Here is a 24,819-nt window from a genome sequence, read left to right as displayed (position 1 = left end):
CTGCCTCCAGCCACTGCCGCCAGAACGCAGCTCTTGCTCAGAGAGCTGGGGTGGGTTTTTGAACATTTCTTTGCAAACCTACTTTTGTGTGCTTTGTATGAATGTACACAGGATGGAAGGCAGAATGTCGGTCGTCAGTCCTGTAAGAAACGATACGTGGGGTAAACAGGTTTCATAAATGTCCAGTTGTCAGTCTTTGTCATGAATACCTAAAAAACCAAGGCCCAGGTGGACCAGTACTCACCTTCACAGACCACACCTCCGCCAGCCATCCGTTTTCTCATACCTTCCTACCCACCTGCTGTAAACATGAGGGGGAGGGGGACACAAGAAAAGGAAGCTGTGCAAAGTAGCAGAAAGCTAAAGTAGGAAAGCATCATCTGAGAAAGCCTGAGGGCCTTTTGGGTGCTCAATGGATGTAATAGTCTAATGGGAAGATCATAAATCAGTAAATGCATCGTTCATGTAGGAGACTGGTACGTGCTCTGAAGTGAATGAGCGGAGGTGTCACAGAGGTTGAATTGAGACCTGAAAGAACCAGCTACATGAGTGACATGAGGAATAAGCATAGGAGGAGTCAAGGACAGGAGGGTTCCAGGCAAAGGGACACCCAATCCAGAGGTATTAGATGTGTCCTCTCCCCAGGCCAGATGGATCCTGGTGACTGCTGCCCACAGCTGTCTTGCACACCAAACACCAACCCCCCGGGGGGGGGCAAAGATAGCCCTTAAATTAAAGAAAGCCTTTTTCCATGAGGCCATAAAGCAGTTGCTCCATTATCCCTCTCTTCCAGCCGGCATAGCATTGAGATGATTTTTATCAGGAGTCGACGCTTGGGTATCAGGCATCTTAAGGATTAAAAGACTGAGGAGCAGACCCACAATGAACTTATCTAACCTTGTGACTAAAATTGGCAAAAATCCCCTTTTCCTTTTTAAATTGCACACGTAATTGCTTTCTCCGAAGGAGTGACTGCATCTAGCACTGGCCTGGCTGGTGACTCAGAATGAGAGCTTGGGGAGGCCTTGTCCCATCTGACAGTCGTACTTCGGGTGTGCCGCTGAGGTGTACATGCTGTGTAAGGTGACTGTGCTAGGCGTCAGTGCTCTCCCATGAATTGGGCTACATTCCAGGAGGCTGCTACTCACAGGACCAGGTGCAAGCAGGGCCCGGCTGTTGTGTCTGGGAGCAAGGAGCAGACACCAGCACTTTTATGTCTGAGGCTACCAGCTAGCAAAGCTGCAGCGTCAGGAGCCAAATGGACAGGGGAGAGTCTGGCGTCTTATCTCCAAAATTAGAAGCAATTCTTAAAATGCCACAGGCTTTTATTGATCTGTTCCCTAATAGCTCTACAAGTAGAGAGTGAGATTTTTAATGGTTGCTAACGATCTTGCAAATGTCATCGACTGGCTGTCTATATATCTTGGAGAATAAGGGGTACACAGGACTAACAAATCCCAGGCAGCATTCTGAGGGAAATTACGGGGGGGGGGGGCGGGGGGGGGGGAGGAAAGTGACCATGCAACAATTTCTAATCCCATGTGGATTTGGGAGGGGACAGGAGCAGGAAAGTTGAGTGATGCTTGGATCTAGGAAGTAGAGACAGTATTGCCAAGGGGTTCAGGGCATGGAGTCAGATTACTTGGGTTCATATCTCAGCTCCACAACTTGTTTCCTGAGTGATCTTGGGCATCTTATTCAATTGTTCTGAGCATCAGTTTCCTTATCAGTAAAATAAAGACAATCATAATGACAATTACTAAAAAAGCAGTCTAGATCATATACACACAGTGCCTAGCACTAAGCCTGGCCATTTAGTTTCCTTATCAGATACTGGTAGACTTCCTGGAGTTGTTGAGGAATGCCTTTCCTGGCTTGCCTTACAGTGGTCCTTCCCCGGGGGTGAAGGTAGCATCCTTTACTTTTTAAAGTGTTCATCTCTATTTTATTGGACAATGTGCGGCCACCAATTAGAGAACAGTGAGTGAAATAGCAACACATTCGATAAAGCAAAGAACAAAGGAGTCATCAACAGGACTGCACAAAAGCCATATGGAATAAAAATCACTTTCTAGGTTTTTAACCCCCTCTCTCTTCCTTCCTCCCCCACCTCCTGGTTGGTAAAGGTTTTACTCTGCATAACCTACACCCCGACATTTGACCTGAACGGGAGTGCAGTGCTGAAGATCGCGGAGGTGAGTGCCCGCTGCTGCCCCCCCGCTCCCACCCTCGGGTGCTGCTTGCGCTTGTGCTGCTTGCTCACAGCTGCTTCACCCCAGCTGGCATCCATACCGGGGTAGAGTGGAGCCTAGCAGTGGGGTGAGCCCTTCTCTGGTCATGACCCTGGGGAATTTCCACTAAGGGTTGGATCTGTGAGAAGTGGGCTCGGTGGTCCGTCATCCTAAGTCATGGTGCTTTGCATGCTTTGGTTTGCTTAACTTGAGTCTGTAACCATAGAAATAACAGTACTGGTTCTCCCCACCTTACCTCACTCAGAATGCATTCTTAGTCTGTTTTTCCTAAGCTCAATCAAAAAGCATTTGAGTTTTCTTCAAATGTTTTTTAAGAAACCAGGTATTTGATTTAGAGAGATGTTTATTGATTAAATTCCATTCCTGTCTCCTAATCCCCGATGAGTGTATTTGAGGCTGTCGCTGGAAAGCCTTCTCTTTTCTGTCTGTATTGATCTGTGCTGTAGCCTGAAGCAATCAGTACCTCCCAGCGCTCCCCCGAGTGTGTCCTACAGAAAACTTGGCTTTCTGATTGTCTGGCATAAACCTTTGGTTTTTGGAGAACTCATCATTCCAGAGCTGTACTTTAATACGCTTAGAATAATTTTCTTTCCATTTCTTGAAAAGAATATCTTCAGGATTTGTATGTTTTGACAAGCATGCACCTTCAGACCTTAATGAGGCATTGATATTCTGAATTCTTAAATTACGGAGAAAAAGAAAGCCTATTAGTGCTCATGGGTTTTTATTTTTACAATAATGATTACCATTTATTGGGTATACCAGGTAGATGCTAAACACTTCGGGCATGTTTTCTTTTTTTCATCATTATTGAGGTATAGTTGACAAATAAATGTATATATTTAAGCGGTACAACTCTGTGTTTTGATATATGTATATATTGTGAAATAATCACTACAATCAAGCTAATTAGCATATCCATCACCTCACCTAGGTAACATTGTCATGGGTAGTATTTATATTGGCTGATTCATGGGCTTTTACAGTATTGTGTGCCATTAAAGAGTGAAAATTAAGAGAAAATTATTTTGAGCACACAGGACATTTTTGTGAGTCTATCAAAATAAAAAGAAGCAGATAATTAGCTGACTTCTCACTACAATATAAATCAGTTCTCAAATGTGTATTTATATTGTTGGAAAGAATACTTTTCTTTCACACATTTATATGTTTTACTCCATACAGGTAAAGAAAGAGAATAGCTGTCAGTATTTTTTTAATGAATTTTGAGAGTTACCTGTGAGTACTCATTATTGGCAGGTTAATTTTTTTCTATTGTGGTAAGAACACTTAGGATGAGATCTGCCCTCTTAACATAATCTTAAGTGTACAATACAGTAATGTTAACTATAAGCACAATGATCTAGAGCAGATCTCCACAACTTATTCATCTTCTATAACTGAAACTTCATACCCATTGAATAGTACTTCCTCTGTATTTCTCCCTCCTTCCGGCCCTTGGCAAGAACGACCACTCTGTTTTTCAGAATTTGACTATTTTAGATTCCCCATTACTTTTATTTTTTTTATTTTGGATATCTGTTTATTGTTTTTGAATTGTAACAGAACCTAAAGAAATCTAGTGAATATGCATGTTAACATCTAATGATAGCCTCTTTACAACAGGTTTATATTTTATACTATGTAGAATATTTGATTTAACCAAAAGCTTCTACAAAATCTAATCCTTACAGCTATCGCTTTATTTTTTTATATTTTTCATTGTTGATAGTATTACAGATGTCTCCCATTTGCCCCCCATTAAACCCCCTCCTCCCAGCCCCTACCCACCCATCCCCATGGTCTTTACCACCCTATTGACTATGTCCATGGGCTATGCATATAGGTATATAAGTTCTTCGGCTTATCTTTTTTAAAATGACAACTGTAGTGTTTTTGATTGTTTGTTTGTGGGGTTCTTTTGTTTTTTGTTTTTTTATCAGAGCAAGAAGCAGGGCTGGCATGTGGGAGGCAGGCCAGTGCAGGGCGGGAAGGGAAATGCAGCCGTCACTGCAGCCAGCCCTTGGGAGCTGGGGGGGCACAGGTTGTTACAGCGCCCTACGTTGCGGGATGGCCACCAGGAAGCCCAAGCTGAGAGGAGGAGGAGGTTGTCTTTATCCTCCTCGCAGGAACCCATTTTCGAATAAGAACCTGAAAGTTCGGATGCAGTTCCTGAAGAGTGGACAGGCACTGCCCTGGGCCACCCAAGTCAAGCGTGTTCACTGAGGGCGTCTGGAAGCAGAGTAAAGACTCGGCAGGCCTGTCCAGAACAGTGAGGCAGCAGGGCACAGAGCTCCCCACCAAAGCCTGTAAAGGAACCTGTTTTTGAAGAAAATCTCAGCCTGAGAGATGTAAAGGTAAAGGCCTCGCCGTGGGAGGTAGAAACAGGGCTCCAGAGTCCCATGTTTAGATGTCAGCCCAGCTCTGCCACCCCCAGCGTGTTGCCTTGGATACCGCCCTGGCTTCGGGCTGCTTCTCTGTAAAAGGAATGCTAACAGTGTGGTTGTTCCGATTGGACAAGAGAAGTAGAATCCACATAAATAGCTTTCCATGCAGGTCCGGCCGCATAGTAAATGCTTGGTCAGTGTCGTTATGGAACTTCACATGGACAGTGGTGTCGAGCTTACCCCTAAACAATATGGCCGATACCCTGAAAGGATGGGTCAACGAAGGGCCAACTTCCTGAGAGAACTGTAACAAGCTTACTCAAGTCCCCTCTTGTCCTGCCTGCAGCCCACAGAGATTTCCTAGCTGGACAAGGGTTCCCAGTCAGTGTGCAGATAATGAAGCAGGGGCAGCCCATCGCGGAGAAACCTGCTACTCCAATGCTAGCTTTGACTTGTTGCTCCTAATAAAGACCTGGAACTCTATTCCTTGGAAGGAAGAAGAACTGGTGAAGTTCTTAAAAATAAACCGTTCATCCTGTGTTTGATAGCGGCAGCCTTCCCCTTGCAGGCCCGCAGAAGATTCAGTGGGACCCAGGGTATAGGCTGCCTCTTCTCCAGGCCTCTCAGATCCACCACTCTGCTCCAGTGACTGGACATTCTGGAAGACTCTCCAGCAAGGCCGGGGTAGGGACTGCTTCGTAATGGCCCAAGAGTCACCACTTCAAAGCACCTTTGCTAAGTGTGCAGTATGACCCTTCTGGACCTGGCATGGACACCAGCTTCAGAAGAGGAGGAATCTAGCTCTCCTGCCTGGCAGGCCCGTGGGTCAGGACATTTCCATATCAGTCTGCTGAGGGAGGCTGAGTGACCCATGAGACAACGAGCATACAGGGTCAGGGGTCACTCCGATCAAAAAGCCACCAAGAGAAACACCCTGGAGAGTACTCCTCCTGCTAAGAAGAATAGTGGACCTTTATTCATGGCTGCAACTCAGAATAGTTCTAGGTGTAGCTATAGGTCTTGGTTCTCTGTGGCCATTCCCTCGAAGAGTCAGTAATTCGGGGGAGGCTTGAAAACATAACATCACTCGCGGTAAGAGACAAGTATATGCACTCCAAGATAGTGTTCTGTCTACACCTACTACGTATTTAGCATTTACTCTCTGCCAGGCACTGTTCTAAGAACTTTACCTACATTAAATCATATAATCCATATAACAATACTGCAAAGCAGGATAAGGACAGTGACACAGAGGTTCACTATCTTTCCCAAAGTCACACCGTTAGGAAGTGGTAGAACCAGGATGCAAGCGGATGTGACTGAGCTTTCGGCCTATACCCTGTGCAGCACGTGTTATCATCAGCTCACCTGTGATAGGCCCACCCATAGGAGCCCTTATGCTGCCCCTGTGTAAGTGGTGGTAACCCACGAAGGGGCCACCTCTCCCCTTATCCCAAACCACGCTCAGGCATGAATACCCTGCAGGCACAATGTTGAAATGAAACTAATTTCGCCTTTATCTAATATATATCTTTTTAAGAGAGTAGTTTACATCAGTTCACAGTTAATAATGAGTAAAGATCAGAACAAGAGATGGGCTTACCAAAGGTTCCTATAGGATCCTATAAAAGGTCAACTATTTTCAATAGTTACTTGATTAAACTTTGACTTCTCCTCTTTACTTAGCACAAATAATATGCCTCGGGTTGCCCCAGAATTCTGAGTAGTGTTTTGGTCTTAGGCATGCAAACTTGTAAAAGCTTCCTCCCCCTCCCACAGAAGTCAAGTTGAGAATCACTGCTCTGATAGTTACTATTCCCTCCAGCCAAGCTTTGTCATAAAACCACGTGGAAATGTGCTGTTGTGCTCTAAAGCCTCAAGTGTGTTCCACCCACCAAATGCATGGGCAGTTCCTCAGGTCCCAACCCAGACCAAGGAATAAGAATCTGCCTTCTTATAAGATACTCTTATGAATCATGCATATTAAAGTGAGATCTAAAGGTCATGTTCTGCTGGGTTTATAGCCCTAAAACCCCAGTGACAGCTGCCGTGCCTCTGCTTGGCTAATGGGACCACCCCACAAAGTATGGAGTCCCACCCAGCAGCAGCATCCTCTCGATGGTGATCCCCCAATGGTACAAGCTTTTGATTCTTCTAATCACCCTTGTCTTTCATCTTCTCCTGCCACATCAACTCCACATTTTCTTCTTCCCATTTGTCAGCACTTGATATATATTAAATGTATTTCTTTTTATTTTATTCATTGAGTATAGAGAAAGAGAGAGAGACATCAAGTTGTTCTTCTACTTATTTATGCATTCATTGGTTGCTTCTTGTACATGCCCTGACCAGAGACTGAACTTCCAACCTTGGCATATCAGGATGATGGTCTAATCAACTGAGCTACCCAACTAGGGCTCAAACATATTTCCTAAATGCTTTAACAGTTGAATCTGCTACAGAGCTATCCCACTGTTCCATCTGAATATGTGTTTTCACCATTACGAACAGGGTCAGCCTTTAAAAAAGAAGGGAAATGCCCCCTCACTCAATCCATATTTAGGTAACTTGGCATAAAAAGAGCACAGAGTAGATCTATTTATAGGAAAACATAGCAACAACTTATAAATGTAAGTATATGGATCAGTAGTTATAAATATTAGATTATCAAATGAATAATGTATAGGTAATTTAAGAAAGGATAATAGTAGAATCATCTGGAATCAGATACATGAGATAGGAATAAACATCTTTCTTAAAGGCCTTCATTTTATGGGTGTGTGTTTTGTTTTGTTTTTAATTTGCAAAATAGCTTACAGTCTTTTGGTTTTCACCGGAGTAGTCATTTAAGAAATGCTTTTTCATCACCAAAATGTGGAAATTACAAAACAGACTTACTAGTATACTGCCACACACACAAAAAATAATAGTGCTCTGTAGACTTACTGATACCCAATGATTTTTGTAAGCTCTCAAGTGCTTTTCATCTGCTAACTTAGCCTTTGAAAATCTGCATCTCTATTTTCAAAGCAGGACATTTCAGCCTAAAACTACCACTTAGCTCCAGCAAGCTTTCTTGGTTGTATCTGAACTTTCCATAAAGATAAGTCTTGCCCAGCTGGCATGACTCAGTGGTTGAGCGTCAACCTATGAATCAGGAGGTCACGGTTCTATTCCCTGTCAGGGCACAGGCCCAGGTTGCAGGCTTGATCCCTAGTATGGGGTGTGCACAAGGCAGCCAATCAATGATCCTCTCTCATTAATGATATTTCTCTCTCTCCCTTCCTCACTGAAATCAATATATATTTTTTTAAAGATAAGTCTTTAACTTAAAGGAAAAAAGTGACATTTTCTCCTCTTGTCATGTTTGATATAGCTAGGGAAACAATATATAAAAACGCTTTCAAATAAATCATTTAAAACAGCTATGGAAATGTTGGGAAAGAGTCCAGACTTTCTTTTATTTCATACTCTGCTGTGCACTGACCATTACTCAGAGATAGTGCTTATCCTGAAACCTGTTGGTCAGGAAATGGGATGTGTACTTACTTACGTATGAAAAATGAGGCTATTTCCCCAAGGTACTGCTGAAACTTTACAAGGATCGTTAAGCATTTAAAATGTAAATAGGAAGGTGGCAGCCTTCGTTTGTGTGACTAACTTAACTTGCTTAATTAAACTGCGGTAATGAAAGTTTTTTCAGTATAGGGTCTTCCACGATACGGGAGGAATTAGAAATATCACCAAATTTAGAAATGGGCAATTACGAAACATGTGTTTTTTATTCATTTTTATGAATTACCATTTCTAAAACTCTATATGGATACATAATTCTTCTCTTTATTGATTGAAAGCTGGGCCCAAGATTTCTCTTGCTATGGTCAAATTAGCAGATAATGTTGAGTTTTCCAGGTTAGCTATCTTAACAGGAAAAGCTGTGGAAATAACATTGCCCAGGTCCTGGGGTTAAAGAAAGAGGTGGTGCCCAAACCAGAAGGTCTATGAAGTTAATTTGAAGATGGTTAATGATGTTGTTTCATTGGAAAGGACATGCCTGCTGAAGGCTCCTGTATGGCATTTTCTCAGTGAGAAAGTCGAGTTCGTAAATGTGTATTTTCTGGTTTGATCTTATTGACTCACGGGAAACTTCTAGTCTCTGATTCTGTGGCATGCTGTCAGGTTCAAGCAGAGTTTGTCTCAAAGATTATTGTTTTATTTTTTAAGATTCTTACTCTCAGGGACCTTCTTTCACTCCCATCTATCTATCATCTAGCCATCCTTCAATTCCAAAACACTGATTAGTAATATTTGCTAGTAATAGTTGAGTCCTTAGGGCATGTCAGTAGTAGCATTTCCCATACATTCTCTTTTAATCTTTACCACAACCAAGCTAGATAAAGAATCCCAGGGAAAGTGAGGTTCATTTGCTTGTCTAAGGTTCTTTAGCTAGACATTCAAATCCAGACTCTCTATATTCAAGTATGTCCTGTTGACCACTATGTAATATTGCTTCCTGGTAACCTCCGTCTTAGAATTAGGATCTTGCCGTAGTCATATTGGCAACCGACTGAAATTCTTAGGAGTCTTACCCACCTGAGACCTTTACCAAGGCATTTAATTCAATAATGGCTCTATGGTCTTTTTTCATGTGAAGCAGAAGTATTGATGAATTTCACCTTTTTTGTGTGACCATGGATTCAAGTGACCATTAATCATATGCCACTTTCTTGAGTATCTTTACATTTTGATACACAGTTTATCTTTTCTGAGCATTGTTACCATCACAGGATCTGGAGTTTAGTTTAGTTCCTCTTGTTACCCCAGGGACCTTCAAAAACATTGAGGCCCAAGATCTGCCTCCAGAGATTTCAATGTAATGATTCTGGTTGTCATGAAAGTATTTTTTAACTGAGCTGACTTACAACCCTTGAAATGTTCAATAGTACTTTTTTAAGTCTATTTCTGAGATACACTTCAAATAAAGTATTCTACAGTTAAGGAGCAGATAGTCTCCAGATATGACACAGATGACCTGATCCATTTCTCTTTGAAGCATCTTATTTGCTATGTTCTGGTAAGGCTGAGAGGAGTAACCCTACCTCCTGGCAAGAGAAATGGACAAAGGAGCCCAAACCATTGTCTCAAACCAGCTGAGGCCATTGGAGTAAAGAAATCCCATTTTAAGGGACTGCTTTCTCCACTTTGCCTTCTGGAAACACTTTCTTCTTTGTGCGTAAGCCTCTGTATTGACTGTTTTGACTCCTCTGAGGTTTCTGTTTTTTGGCAACTTACTGCCAGATGGGCTTTGAGCAAACTAGTTTTTTGTGCAAGGAATTTCCACACTTGCCTTTAATCTCTGACTTGCAAGGCTCTTGAAGAACTTATTTAGAATTAGAAGACGCAGAGCAGTGCAGAGCTCCTCTCTACTTCCTTTGGGCTGGCTCGGAGGGCAGAGGCTAGAGTTCGGTGGACCCTGTGTAGACCAAGCAGAAGGCTCTGCCTGAGAAGGTGCAGGGATTGCTGGGCTGAGGTATCGGAATCCATTTTAACATGTCAGCTAAGCCAAGAAGAATGAGAAAGAGGAAGAGGGAAGTAACCGTCAGAGTTGTCCTTGTATGCCTGGGCATGGTAAGAGTTTCCTTCTGACTGAGATCCAAAAGGAAAACCAGTAAAATTCCTACCCAAGCATGGTGATCAGACTTTCAGTTGCCCCTTGTGTGTATGTGTGTGAGCCTGTGCGTTTGCATCAGCGGGACCCACTTATTGAGGTGCTCCTGTTTCATACCTACCTGTTATTGCCATTCAGCTGGAAACAGCCTGGTCACTGACTTGTCAATGTGATTCAACAGAGTTTAGACTTGTAGTGTTAATCAAAATTTTCTTAATTTCTAACGTGATAAACAAGCATTCATAGTCTTCCCTACATAAAAGACAGTTCTTCTTTCTTGCAGTTTAATCTCTGATCCTTTTATTGTTATCACCATAAATTATTTTTATCTCCGTAAAAATTTTCCAATTGGAAACCTGCTAGCTCTTCTCTTTATGGGACTTATTACTCAGTACTATGCACTGTTTTGACAAAGCTGCACCACTAATCCTTCAGACAGGAAAGAGAAAGTAAATGCACAACTCAACATGGTGAAGCTCATATGCATTTTGCAAAGTTAAGCAAATTTCTATTGTGGAAGCTTTTTTAAAACTTACCACTTTGGCCAATGTTGAATATCTGCTACATTCCACTGTGCTGCTTCATATTTAATAATAGTGATTCCACCCTGGGTTTAACCTAGTACTGTTATTTATCAGTCTACTTAATGACATAAAACTCCTATTGCTATATATGGCTTGCAGACTTGGCTTTGTTTTTTGTTTTTTTTCCTTCTGCTGTCGGGGTTTAATTTGCTTCACTAACAGTTTGTTTTTGCTCTCAGTTGTGTTTAGCATGCCGTAAACCTGGATGTCCACAATTGCATGAAATGATCAAAATGTCCATTATGAAACTCCTCACTGCCCTGTGTCTTCGTGCGTTCCCTGGTGATCAGGGGGCTGTGGCTTTTCACAAGGTATTGGACTTGGTACCTGGAGCCTCTGGCAGAGATCCAGAACTGAGGTTTTAAAATGTCAATTCTACACTACGAAAGCAAAGGGCATGGGATGTCGAAATGACATTGGAGATATGAAAAGAGGAAATTGATGAGCCCTTTCCCAGAAACTCAGCCTGCATTTGGACTTGGTATTCTCTTAGCTTCTCTGATTCAATGTGCTCATTTTAGCACTGCCCCATAGTAGAAAAAGAAAACCATTCATAATGTGAAAACTCATTGGCCTTTAAATACAATGGTCAGGTTTATCATGGAAACCCTAGTTCTATGAACTACCAATTTATTATTATTCTTATAGCAAGTGTAAGAAACTTTTCTTCAGAAGATGTCAGGATAGCTGAAAGCATTTCTTCCTGGGCATCTAAAGATAGCAAGTTATCATACACATGCTCATTTTTACATTTAAAAAGATACCCTTTGGTCACATGAGTATTTATGATCCCAACGTGGGAAAATGAGTTTCTTTGATTAATCCTTTTTCTTAAAAAAGCAGAGTAAACTGCTTACCTTTTCCCTTAATAAAATGCCTCCTGCAGTAGACTTACTGCAGTGGAAATGACTTTTCCACTGTTATACCCCTAAACACTGAAAACGGTGGTGACATTAAAAGTTGAAATACATTTGGTATCTGGGAAGTTTTTTGCATACAGTGCTGTTTGTGTTACTTAAAATTTAGGTCCTAATGTGTGCTTTCTTTCATGGGTTTAAAGTGACTGATGTAATTTTTTAAGGAAGGTTTTATAGTGGGAATGGCTTTTAGTATTCAGTAGAATTGTATTTATATTGACATAACATATGTAGTTCAGCTTTCAAAATAGCTACTCTTTCATCTTTAATGCTTCTGAGACTTTAAATTTCTCCTGAAATTTAAGCTTAGCAATCTGAAAGATCACAGTTATAATGATTTCTTGGGAAAAGATTTAAAGAAAATTTGAATTCTGAGGTATAAATAGTACCAGAGTGCCGAATTACACTATAGAGAATCTGGTTTCACCAAAGTGAACCAGTGCACTCATTTAGATGTATTTTCAAGGCTTTTAAACCATTTTATCACATGCAGAAATAAAGGCCTTTCAGGATTAAAACATCTTTTTTTCTAAGTATGTATAAATAGTACCTTCGAGTATATTACAATCCATGATTATCTGAGAGAATGAGTTTGAAGTTAACCTGCCCTAAATGGTAGTTTGAAAAACAAATATTTTGAAACTTGCTCTTGCTTTTTTCACATAATATGAATAAATCCAAGCCAACTTCCAAATAGACTTTTGAGTTTTAAATGCTCATTTGGAATATTAAGCATTTAACAGGAGATAAATTTAACTGTTAGAAAATATTTACTTTCACTTCGTTAATTTTACCAAAAAGGCAGTTACAGAGAGGCCTGACAGAAAATTCTAGCTTAAGCATTAGCAGCAACAAAGATTAACATTTAGTCTCTCTCCCATCTCAGTTATCAATCATCAAATTAAATTTGCCATTTAGGTGAGAACCTAGTATTTTCAATGTAGATAATCTTGGAGTTATTCCTAGAAAAATAATTTAGGCATACTACATCCCTTTTTCTTTTTCTTTTCTTTTTTAAATATATTTTATTGATTTTTTACAGAGAGGAGGGGAGAGGGATAGAGAGTTAGAAACATCGATGAGAGAGAAACATCGATCAGCTGCCTCCTGCACACTCCCCACTGGGGATGTTCCCGCAACCAAGGTACATGCCCTTGACCGGAATCGAACCTGGGACCCTTGAGTCCACAGGCTGATGCTCTATCCACTGAGCCAAACCGGTTAGGGCTCCCTTTTTCTTTTTGTAGGACTAAATATGCTTGGTAAAATGGAAAGGATTACATACATTATGGAGAGAAAAAGTAGACCAATTTAAAGTATGCATTTATTGTTATGCCCATTCCTATACCTTTCAGAGAAACTCGAGGCAATAAAATCTGAAAAGTCATGACATTGAGCAGCAGCATCATCAAGTGAGAGAATCTTTTCCCCAAAATTGGGATTTCTCCATGCTGCAGCCACCAGGGAGCCTCCTCAGGTTCCACTGGGCATTCAGACTCACAAGACACAAATAGGCCACAACTGGCATTATATTCCCTCGGCGGGATACAGGACAGGGAGCAGACACAGATCAGTGGCAGGCGTTTGTCTTTCCCAGGCATCCTAACACCAATACTGAGGGGAGGCTCTGGCTCTCAGATGTCAGCTTAGGGGCAAGAAGATAAGAGCCCCTCATGGGTGCAGTCACGTTGGCTTAGGAGCCCCATGTTTCAACTAAAGTTGACCCTTGAACAACACAGAAGATAGGGGCACCTCCCACTCATGCAATAGATAATTTAGGTGTAAGTTTTGACTCCCCCAAAACTTAACTACCAATAGCCTACTATTGACTGGAAGCCTTCTCAATGACATAAATAGTTGATTGACACATGTTAATGTTATATTATATACTGTATTCTTACAACAAAGTAAGCTAGAGAAAATAAAATGTTCTTAATAAAAATCATAAGGAAGAGAAAATACATTTGCAGTACTGTACTATATCAATTCCGTAAGTTTTAAAAAATTCATGTGTAAATGAACCCAGGCAGTTCAAGCCCATGTTATTCAGGGTCGACTGTGCTGTATATAGGAGCCAACATCTCTGTACCTCCATAGTCAGAGCGTGCAGCGTTCCCTCAGAGGACATAGCTATGACAAGGGTCACTCAGGGATGCTCAAACCTGTGACTCCTTACTAGATTTTTAAAGTTAGTTTTCAGTTTTCCCAATTCAAATACAGCTTGGTAATCGGGGGGGACATTTTACCATAAGCCATGCTGCCTAGTAACACAGCTGACATCCACCTTTATCAGGTTTCCAGGAGAACACGGAGAGAGAGTTAACCCAAGGTCAGGCTTGTTCATAGAGCAGCAGAAACGGCTTCACTAATCCTCTCCCCACACCTGGTAACTCAGGAGTTAGTAAACTCTGCTCTATTTTGCCTTGAAGGGAGCTTTCCCTGGTTTTAATTTCCAGCCACCTGAGTTTGTCCCAGACAGAATTCCTGGGCATATCTAAAAACCACTACGTTGCATTCTCCTCTGGTGCTCAGAAGAATGAGCTTCTGAGAGGGACAACCTGTAGGGAAATAATACTTTTCCTACATGCTTAAAACATAGATGCTCAGGGGTTTAACATATATGTAGGACTCACTGATAGCTAGTTCTAAACCAGGCTGACTTTCTGTTTAAGAGCAATTTCATATCCTCTCCGGTTAATTCCAAAGCATGTTGGTAATACACTAATATCCATGGAGTGTGTATGTTGCTGTCTTATCTCTTCACCAGGTGTGCATTGAGACATACACATGTAGCTGTCACCAGCGTAGTATAAACACTGCCGTGCGGGCCACTCTCAGTCAGATGCTGAGTGACTTGACTTTACAGTTACGACAAAGGCAGGAGAATACGGTGAGCCCACGTTCATCACAGCCTTGCCAGTGTCTCTGTGTGTAACCGCATGTATGTGCCCCCCACCCCACACATCCCCCACCCCACACATCCCCCACCCCACACTCTGCCAGGGCTGCTCCTTACTGAAACAATGGAAGGGCTGGCTTGGTTTTGAAGAACATTTATTTATGTAAATTAAGCTCCTGAAATATATATTTGCCTGTTTCACTCCAAAGCTTTGGGAGTTTTTTCCTTACAGTTTCTATCCTTTTTTTTTTAGTCATTATTTTGAAATGCACTTTTCTTTTGTAATCTTTTTTTTTTAATTCTCAGACTAAAAATATGTTATATAAAAATATTATTATAACATATTAACAAATACCAGAAGTAAATTCAAAATTAATAGCAGTTAATTCCATGCTTTGAGGCTTGTATCTGTGGGTCTCTTGCTAACTAAAGAATCATGACTGGCCGTATCCTTCACCTGCGGGCACTGGCAGAGTGAGGCTGGACTTGTCATCTTTCTGTCATCAAAACACCCTGGAGCTTTTTGCTCTAAACTTGAACAGATTGTCTAAAATGAGTTTCCAGGGGAAACATAAATGTAATTGGCTTCTTGCATAAATTATCTTCCGGGAACATTAATGAGGAGATGATTCCTCTTCAAAAATGGTGTTTTGTTTTTTAAATCTGCCTCTGTGAGAACTCAGATTAAAGTTCTTTTAAAATCTGCAAAAAGTATTCTGAAGTTAACACTTTGTTTTTTAGAATGGGAAATGTCAGTGACAGCCTGAAATATCTCAGAAATTAATTTTAGAATTTGAGATTTTATGTTTAACTTCAAATATTGCTAACTTTTAACTTCAATTACTATGTAATTTTTAGAAAATCATGGACTTGAGTGGAACTTTTGAGATTACCTGGTCAAATTTTTTCATTCCTCATAAAAACAGATGAGGACATGAAGCCCAAAGAGATGAAATTGAAATCTAAACTTAATGAGCTTACCAGTGAGAGAGCCAGAACTAATCCCTGCTCTCCTGAGTCCCAGCCCAGGTGATTAATTGAGCTCTGGCAGCCAGTGTTGGGAAAAACAAACACTAATCAGATAAAAACTAATATTGATATTTTTCTTTTGTGTTTTCTATATCCAAAGTTCAAGTTTCTATTAAAAAAGAAGTCTTAATTTTAAATTTTTAAAATATATTTTTATTGATTTCAGAGAGGAAGGGAGAGGAAGAGAGAGAGAGAGACAGAGAGACAGAGAGAGAGAGAGAGAAAGAGAGAGGGAGAAAACACATCAATGATGAGAGAATCATTGATTGGCTGCCTCCTGCACGCCCCCTACTGGGGATTGAACCTGCAACCCGAGCATGTGCCCTTGACCGGAATCGAACCCGGGACGCTTCAGTCCACAGGCCGATGCTGAGCCAAACGAGCTAGGGCAAATTTTAAGTATTTTTATTGTATTAGCTTAGTCTTTGTTAAAATTATTTCATGTATGCTAGCATTTGAATGTGGTGGTGTGACAATATTAGTTTAAAATAAGTCAAATCTATAAATATAAAACATTAAGAGAAAAAGTATTTTTAATGGAAATAAACCCAAGATGTTGAGAATTATCATGTTCATATATGATCAATCATATTCCATCTTTCCTAATTGGCCACATGATGAAATACTGGAATAGTAATGATATCTTAATGTTTTGAGATGGAATATTTCAATACAACTTTGTAGTTTCAAAGTGATTTCAATTATATTAGTTATTTAATCTTATTTTTAAAATTTTAAGTAGGAGATTATTAGGTTTCAAATGACTCAGCCTTACAGCTCATGCTGCTCTTTTGTAAGAATGGTAACAGGTATAGTTGGTAAGAGCTGGATAAAACCCAAGGGTCATTTGCCTCTGTCCTGCGTGGCTAATCAGCCTTCTGGTCCTGCTCATCACTGACCATCTGGACTCACCCCAACCGGAGGCAAGATCCCAAACTAGGTAGAAAATTAATGTTTCCTATTACTGCCTTTCTGTTACTCATGCGGTCCCTGGAGATATTTTCATGTCCCAGAAAGACTCAGTGCTCAGTATGCTAATATTCAGAGCATCTGTGATGTCTCCTAGAGAGACTAAGTCTTGCCACCTAAGAACGGTTATTTTAAAAAGCCATTAAATGGCATGGTCCAAGGAGGCTATGTGTTCTCCCTCGGGACACTGAGCATTACCTGGGGAATCTGTGTGGTGTTCAGCGGGACCCATCACGCTGGGAAGACATTGCAGGCCATCTCAGAATTAGAAAGACTTAGTTTCTGTGGAAAGAAAATCAATCTAGAACACCAAAAGCACTAACATGAACTGTGCCTTCAGCCTAATGTCTGCCTGCATCCCACCCCACCTCCCAGTACAGGATAGCATTTCACAAAGAATGTGTGGAAGCAGCTGAGCTTGCAACTTAGGGAACAGAAAATACTAGAAATATGTTCCTATAACAAGTTTAAAGACAAACAGTGCCATAGGATGATTTATATGTCTTGTAGGTGATTAAATGAAAATGCCCTCTTACTATCTTATCTCCCTGTGCTAAGTGTTGGGGAGACTGTAGAGCCTAGTTCCTATTCTCTGCTCAGTAGTCATGGAATTCTCCCTGCAATGGAAGTCCGTGTAACTATTTGTAAGTACCTTTCCCTTCCTATTCTACCTTCTTTCAAGGTTCTGTCTCTACCTTGATAGTTCTGGATCTACCAAGCGATAGCCTAGACTAGTTGGTCTGGTCAGACAGTTGGAAATTAATATGCCACCCATCAAATAGGAAACTGGTACTTCTGACCAGCAGTCATCTTTGGACCTGGATTTTTAAGTCCAGAAACAGATCCTTCTACAACTAAGACTCTGTATTCCTCAGGTGCCAGAGTGTAGTCTGTGACCTTGGGAAATATCATTATCCCTGCAAAGGCAACTCAGCTGTTTAGGTGGGTATTGTCCCCAGTCATAGCTCAGCACCTGGAATGAGATAGTGTATCATGGGGCTTAAACTCCCAGGAAGTTTATGGACTCTTGAATGAATTATTTTTGCAACTGATAAGTTCAGTTCCAGACATATGTTTTCCTAAATACCATGAATAATGAAATGCTATCAAGACCTGGAGGGTGAGCTTAGGTGAGTTAGCTGCACCCAGAGCACTCAAAATGACATCTTGTGTCTAAGAATTTTCCATTGTTTAAGTCCGGGTTTTTTCTTGCCTGAATCTACTAATTGTCCTGTGTGTGTGTCTCCCCTACTAGATAATTGAAAACCCGGATGTCCCACAGGAATTCGGGAATCAAGGTATTGAATTTGATTTTCGCTAGTTCTCAGTTTAAAAAGTGGGTCTTAGAACGCCTCCCGTGCTTGGTGGTGGGGATGTAGGGATGAGCAGAGCTCTCAGGGTAGTCCACCTCTCTCCTTGGAGCTTCTGTTCAGCTCTGCCTTACATGGTATGATTAAACCAGCTGTTGTCTTCCTTCTGTTCCTGCACTCTTATGCCAGCCACCCCGGTTCCTGTCCAGCAGTGAGAGGGAAGGGAACTCTTCATAGACCTTCCTGTTGGAGGCTGGTTTTTTAGTTATGCCGTTCTTTATGAAATCGGGTGTATTAATTGTTAAAGTGAGAATGAGATGGAGGGAGGTAGAACCCTGATGGGTACAAGTGCTATTGCACCCGAAGTATGTTTGTGAAGTACCAGTTTTTTGATATGAAAAAGGAGTCATCTCACAAGGAATCTTGCAGAAGGATAGGAATCAAGGTAAGGAACTCTCATTCTGACCCCACAGGAAAGAGAAAAAACAGAGGTCTACATGTAATTGATAAGCAGTTTGATTTTTTTTTAACGTTTGGTAGTATTGTTTTCGGAAAGAGATATGGAAAATTCAAATCATCTCATCGTAAAAAAACGGAAATGTACGTTTTATATCAGATTTTATTCAGTGATTTAAAAATATTGGAAAAATTTCCCTTTTTGATATTTTTGACAGTTAACAGGGAGAATGGGTGGAGTAGAGAGACGATGGGAATGGAAGGGAGGGAGAGCTATACACAGCCACAATGAGGAGAAAAAGAGTAAATAAAAGAAACGAGAGAAGAGTATCTGAAGTCATTTTCTAAATCACTGCTGGAGTGGTTGTTTTCCACATCTCGCTGTGGTCTCGGGCTGTGGACTAGAAGTGCTATAGATTCTCTTCACCTTTTAATGCTCCCAGTGATAGGCTCCAACATTTTCTACCCCTCTTTCCTTCCCCTTTGGCAATTGCAGTTCCCATACATCTTCACTTTATTGTAGAATGACTTTATATACCGGAAAGCAGTTCAAAGTCCTCTTGGTCAAAGATACATCTTTAAAAATATTTATTAGTACTAAATTGATGGACTCATTTGAAATTTATCTAAAATTGAGTTTAAAAACTACTTATGAGTTTTATTTTTTTTTTAATGTTTTTATTGATTTTCAGAGAGCAGAAGGGAGAGGGAGAGATAGAAACATCAATGATGAGCGAGAATCATTGATCAGCTGCCTCTTGCATGCCCCCTACTGGGGATGGAGCCGGAAACCTGGGCATGTGCCCTGATTGGGAATCGAACCTCCTGGTTCATAGGTCAATGCTCAACTACTGAGCCACACCAGCTGGGCAGTTTTATTTATTTTAACATGTTTTATCATTTTACCCCCCCCCTCTCTCTCTCTCTCTCTCTCTCTCTCTCTCTCTCTCTCTACCCCCCCCCTTTCTTTCCTCCCTGAATTTAAGATAACAAATTCTAAGGATCAGCATTTCTCTTTCCCCTTCCCTCTTCCAACTTTACTTTTATTTCTCTCTTACACTCTGGCCATTTTTTCCTCCATCTTCCTTGACTTCATGGTCACTCATTTATTTATACATTCATCAAATACTTAGCCACATTTGTATAGATCTTTACAGGTTTTTATTTTTAAAAACACACACACAAATGCTCCCACTTGTTACTTTCCTTGGCCCAATTATTTGGTGTAATGGGTATTATCTCATCTTACCACAAGAAAAACTGACGCTTACCCAAGCTTATGCATTCAGCAAGTTGTGGACCAGTACTTAGGTCGATTCCAAATGTCAGCCTTTTCCCAGTGCACTCCAGTGCTTCTGTGAGAGTTTTGTTGCTGGTTTCAGGATTTGAAATTGTTTTTTATTATTTTTTTCTGACATTTGCTGTTGCTCCATTAAGACCGGAGCTCTGAGGATGTTGGACAAATAAAGTGGGTGAAGATGATGACCAAATTGTTTGCCCTCTTTCTCTAGCTTCCTAGTTTGAAACGCCCACCTTTCTTAAATGCTGCCATATTTTATCACGTTGGGATACAATTCTGCTCCACAAAACCCAGAAAAACAAGAGGTCAGAATAAGGGACACATATATACTCTGCTGGCCTAAACATTGATAAAATCATTGTCAGTTGTGGTGATTCTTACCTAAATGTCTTTTCATTAAGTGTGAATGAATTTCATAAGAAACAACCTATTTTCTTTTTAGACTATCTTTTGAGTGTTTTACTTTAGAAAGGAGTTATTATATTAAAATGTGTTACACTTCCTTGGTGGCCTAAGGAAGTCAGCATCTAAAAATCATCTTTTTAGTCCTGAAAACATAAAAAGGAGGATGGGAAGGACCATTGAGGGACCTTCGAGTGCGCCTGCTGATGTCTAATAACCTCCTGTTTGCAGGGTCAACCGTAGAGGCCCTCTGTGACGACCTCGTCTCTGTGCTCACTGTTCTGTGTGAGAAGCTACAAGCCTCCATCAAGTAAGTGCCTTCAGAATCGGTGCTCTTATTCACTAACAGTCTATTACCAAAGTGACTTTTGTCTGTAACAATATGCAAAATATAGGCAGAGTATAGGACGATGGCTCCTCCCATTGGTATTAATTTCTGAGAATTGGTTTCAGTGACCTTGGGCAAGCCTGCATTACCCAATACTATTACTGATGGATATAACTTTCTGATGAGAAAATGCCGAGAGAGTCAGTCCCTCAAGCATGGATCTGAATGGAAAGAATGTTGGCTGAGAGCTAGAAGCTGTGAAGGCTAGTCCTCACCGGGACATACCCAGCTGTGACCCTGAGTCTCATCACACTGTTGCACCTTTCTCCTCTGTTACAGGCAGAGTTGGACTGTGTGGTCTTTTTCTGTCTCAATGAACATTTCCTGAGCCTCTGAGCTCACATGCACATCTTTAAAAAGAACATGTTACTCTGACTTTTATATACTTTTCACTTTTATGCCAATTTAATTTAATCAGCTGTCAAGGATGCTTTTTCTGTACCCTCTACCCCCATCTTATCATTATTAGGGAATAAAACAAAGACCACTAAAACTTTGAAAAGTACAAAGGCTATGTTCACTGCTTTGCAAGCAAGGGAAAACCAATAAGCTAAACTTTGTTTCTTCTGCGTAGTTTACTAGGGGAAAACGCTAAAGGTTTTTAAGTGCTAGAAAAGTTGGGGAACTCATGGTAATTTGCCATTAGTAACCCAAAACTAGCCATCAGGATAAGTCAGAATGAGTCTGTGTATCTACAAATGATAAATTAAAGTGTGTCTTTGTTGATTGGTCAGGCAAGAGTCCTCACCTAGGTCCAGGAAGGGCTTTAAGTTCATGGCTCTTTAAAATATGGGTGTCTCTAACATCAGCTACAGGGACTCCCCATGTGTAGAGTGACCACATGACCTAGGTTACCTGGGACCATCCAGGTTCATGCCTGTTGCAATTATTATAAACATTCAGTGCTGATATCTTATAAGAAGTTCTGGTGTAAGTGGGATTTTTCAGCTGCACAGGGCCTAGCATGTAGTAACGACTTGACAAATATTAGCTCTAAAATGGTCTTTTTCCTTTCAGCATTGCCAGTGCTAATTCTAGCTTATGATGCATTTGAGCATTGAGCTTCTTATATCAGAAATTTGACTGTAGATTATTAGGAAAACATATGGCACAAACATTCATTGCAAATGCATACAGATTAGAAACTAAAAGTCATAGATTTCTGTCAGTTACTAAAAACAAAAAATGTTTTTGAACCATATGACTAGGGAGCTACAAGCAGCCATCAAGTAAGTGCCTTTAAATGGGGAAACTAACTCCTGTGACATGTATATGTTTTTCTAGGGTTTCTGATTGGACATTGGATCAAAGATACTTTAGGCATATTGTGATATTCAGCTTAATAGTTTCCTTGCTTGGTTGTTCAATGCACTTCTGCCTCTAGATACTGTTTACCTTGTTTGAATCTGGTCTTTCCCGTCATGATTCTATTACCCTAAGATGGGGGTTCTATTGCTGAAGAATCTGAGGGTGCAGCATGCTTAGTACAGCTTCAGTAGAAGACCTTTAAGTCCACCTGGTCAGGTACTATCATGTGCTTGGCTACTGTCACTCTGGCAGTTGTGTTAATTCTCCTTGTTAACTTCACACCTCTTACCATTTCTTCTGATTTTATTTTCGTAACTCCGTGTGTTTCTGTTAGCTAAACTTGACACCTCTCTTACCTTCTAAATATCTTCTTTCTCTGAAATCACGCCATGGTCAGGAGGTCCCTTCAACAACCATCTCCAAAATACCTCCTAGGACTTTAGCTCTGTAGAGATATGTATCCATGACATGTTCAATCTCTCAGGAAGATCCAGAAAATGCATTCAGGTACTCAGAATAACTCGAATGCCTTGGAGATACGGTATTAATAGAATTCTATATTAGGCGAGTTACATGATGTTTATATCCAAGAACTTTTGGAAGGATAATTGGGCTTAGGAATATATTTATTCATTCTCTCCCTGTTCGTCTCCCACCACCCTCTCCTCCCCACACAGAATGTCAAGGAAGAATCTGCACCAAAGCAGTCTTGGAATCCGTGAACACTGTTCTGTGTTCAAATTCCATTCCACTGCTCACACAGTGGCTTAAGTCCCTCTCTCCCTTTTCTAACGGAATCTGAACTGTTTTAGGGGAAGCACAGTCAGAATGGTTCAAGAGAAAACTCTGGAGGTTCAGAACGTGCCGTCCGATTGCCTGGCAGAAGTCCCGCCAGGACGGGCAGCTGCTTAGCCCCCACAGGCTCCTGGCCCACTCAGGAGACTTGTTCTCCATGGGTCCTGCACCTGCAAGAAATTCAGAGATGAGCAGAAAATGAGGCCAGCAGACACTCAGCCTGCCAGCCATGAAATGCTCAAACAAAAGACCAGGCAAAATGACTCACACCCTCCTGCGCAGGCGGATTTTTCTCTAGTGTGTTTTGAAAGAGTTGGCTGGTTTCTAGGCTCCTTTCTGCCTTGTGCATCCTACACATTTTTCTGTCTGGAGTCAGACAAATATGACACACACACACACACACACACACACACACACAGGGCACGTGCCTATGTGTGTGTAGTGAGGGGCATGCACGGACAGTGCCAGACAGTGCTTACATTTCAGACAGCCCCTCTAATGACATGATTCGTGTAAGGTCATTAGCACCTGTTTTTCCAGGTGCTGCAACCCACAGAAAAGCTGCCACATCTGATCTCCAAGGAGACTCCCAGGCCAGTTACCTTGGCAATGCATTCCCCTGTCATCCAGTCTGATGCCTGGGGGTTGCCACAGCCACTTCACAGATACTCATAGGAACCTGGGCTGCTCAGGGAAGCTTGTGGGTGTAAGTGTACAGACACAGGAATTCCATCCCTGGCCCAAGAGTGGCTAATCATGCCTTGTCTTTCTGCCTCTTCTTGGCAAAGAATAATTTTTGAGGAGACTCAGCCTTGACCCCTATCTCCATCCACCCTCTGAGGGTTTTGTAGAGTACATCCAAACCGGAGTGGAATTCCCTTCTCAAAGTCATCGCATTATCTTTATCATTGTACAGTTCTCTTTTGACAAGGGAGATCTCTGAGTTAGCAAATGTTTTCTGTAAAGAGCCACATGCTATCTCTGTGTCCTGTTCATTTTTGGTTTGGTTTTATTTTACAACCCTTCAAAAATGTAAAAATCTTTTAGTGTTAATAGGCCATGGCAGGATTTCTCCCTCAGGCTGTAGCTTTCCAACTGGTTTTAAAGCATAATGTCAGTTTTACCGAGCTGTGTCACCAAGGTACTTAACACAGCACTGAAGTGAGGGGCCCCGGCCCCTTCTTCTGATCCTTTGTCTGACAGCTGTGTGGCCATTGTGTGGATGTGACCTGGGCTTTGGCGGGGAGCGGGGTCTGGTATTAACTTCCCCTCTTTCCTGTCTCCTTAAGTTTCGAGTCTGCCTGTCACTGGTCTTGACTTTTCCTTCTGCCCCCTTCTCCTGGAAGTTATTTGAACTGTTAAGGGCATTAAGCTTCCTTTGGGTATATTTTCGCTTTAAATCAGAAGAAAAGAGAGACAACCAAAATTATTTTTTAAAACAAGTTTCTCCTTTTACTGAACATTTTTATTGTCTTAAAAATGTGTCCTTGAGCATTAAATTCTTCCTTACCTCATTCTGGTGGGTTAGGCAGCAGACGTAACCTGGGTATGAGAATGTGCATCCCAGCCCTGGCCGCGTGGCTCCATTGGTTGGAGCATCATCACAGTTGGTTCCTACTCAGGGCAGAGGGATCTATGCCCACGCTCTCCTCTTGGCTTATAGAGGCCGCCGTCTTCCCACGTCTCTTCACATTGTCCTGCCTCTGTGCATCCCTGTCTCCAAATCTCTTCTTTTTATAAGGACACCAGTGCTATTGGGTTTGGCCCCAGTCTAATGACCCCACTTTAACTTGCTTGCCTTTATAAAGAGCCTCTCTCCTGAAAGGTCCCATTCGGAGGTATTGGGGGTTAGGACTTCAACATATGAATTGAGAGGAGGACACATTCAACCCATAGCACTAACCCCTTCCCCCAACTAACATTTCTGTAATGCCTACCATTTTCCCAGGTGTTCCCCACACAGCACCTCTAACCTTGCCTTGGTTTTGTTCGGCAGCGACAGTCAGCAGCTGCAGCTGCTGTACCTGGAGTGCATCCTGTCCGTGCTCAGCAGCTGCTCCTCCTCCATGCGCCTGCACAGGGGCTTCACAGACCTGACCTGGTGAGCGCCCCCGCCCCCACGCCAGCCCGAGGGCTTGCTCTTTCCCGCTGTGCC

The 24,819-nt window shown here is 41.6% G+C and overlaps 1 protein-coding gene across 1 annotated transcript in view; it reads left to right on the top strand.

The window, feature by feature from the left end:
• Positions 1–24,819, top strand: part of ARFGEF3 (ARFGEF family member 3) — a 126,818-nt gene that overhangs the window by 47,956 nt on the left and 54,043 nt on the right. Inside the window, exons 5-9 of the mRNA XM_081094574.1 lie at positions 2,127–2,195; positions 14,576–14,698; positions 17,961–18,003; positions 20,405–20,483; positions 24,661–24,765. Of these exons, the coding sequence (XP_080950700.1) occupies positions 2,127–2,195; positions 14,576–14,698; positions 17,961–18,003; positions 20,405–20,483; positions 24,661–24,765 (419 nt within the window). The remainder of the gene's footprint in view (positions 1–2,126; positions 2,196–14,575; positions 14,699–17,960; positions 18,004–20,404; positions 20,484–24,660; positions 24,766–24,819) is intronic.

This window comes from Myotis nattereri, assembly GCF_964212035.1.
Source record: "Myotis nattereri genome assembly, chromosome: 6".
NCBI classification, from domain to species: Eukaryota; Metazoa; Chordata; class Mammalia; order Chiroptera; family Vespertilionidae; genus Myotis; species Myotis nattereri.
Note: the sequence above shows the minus strand (reverse complement) of the source record. Positions and strands in the feature narration are given on the sequence as shown.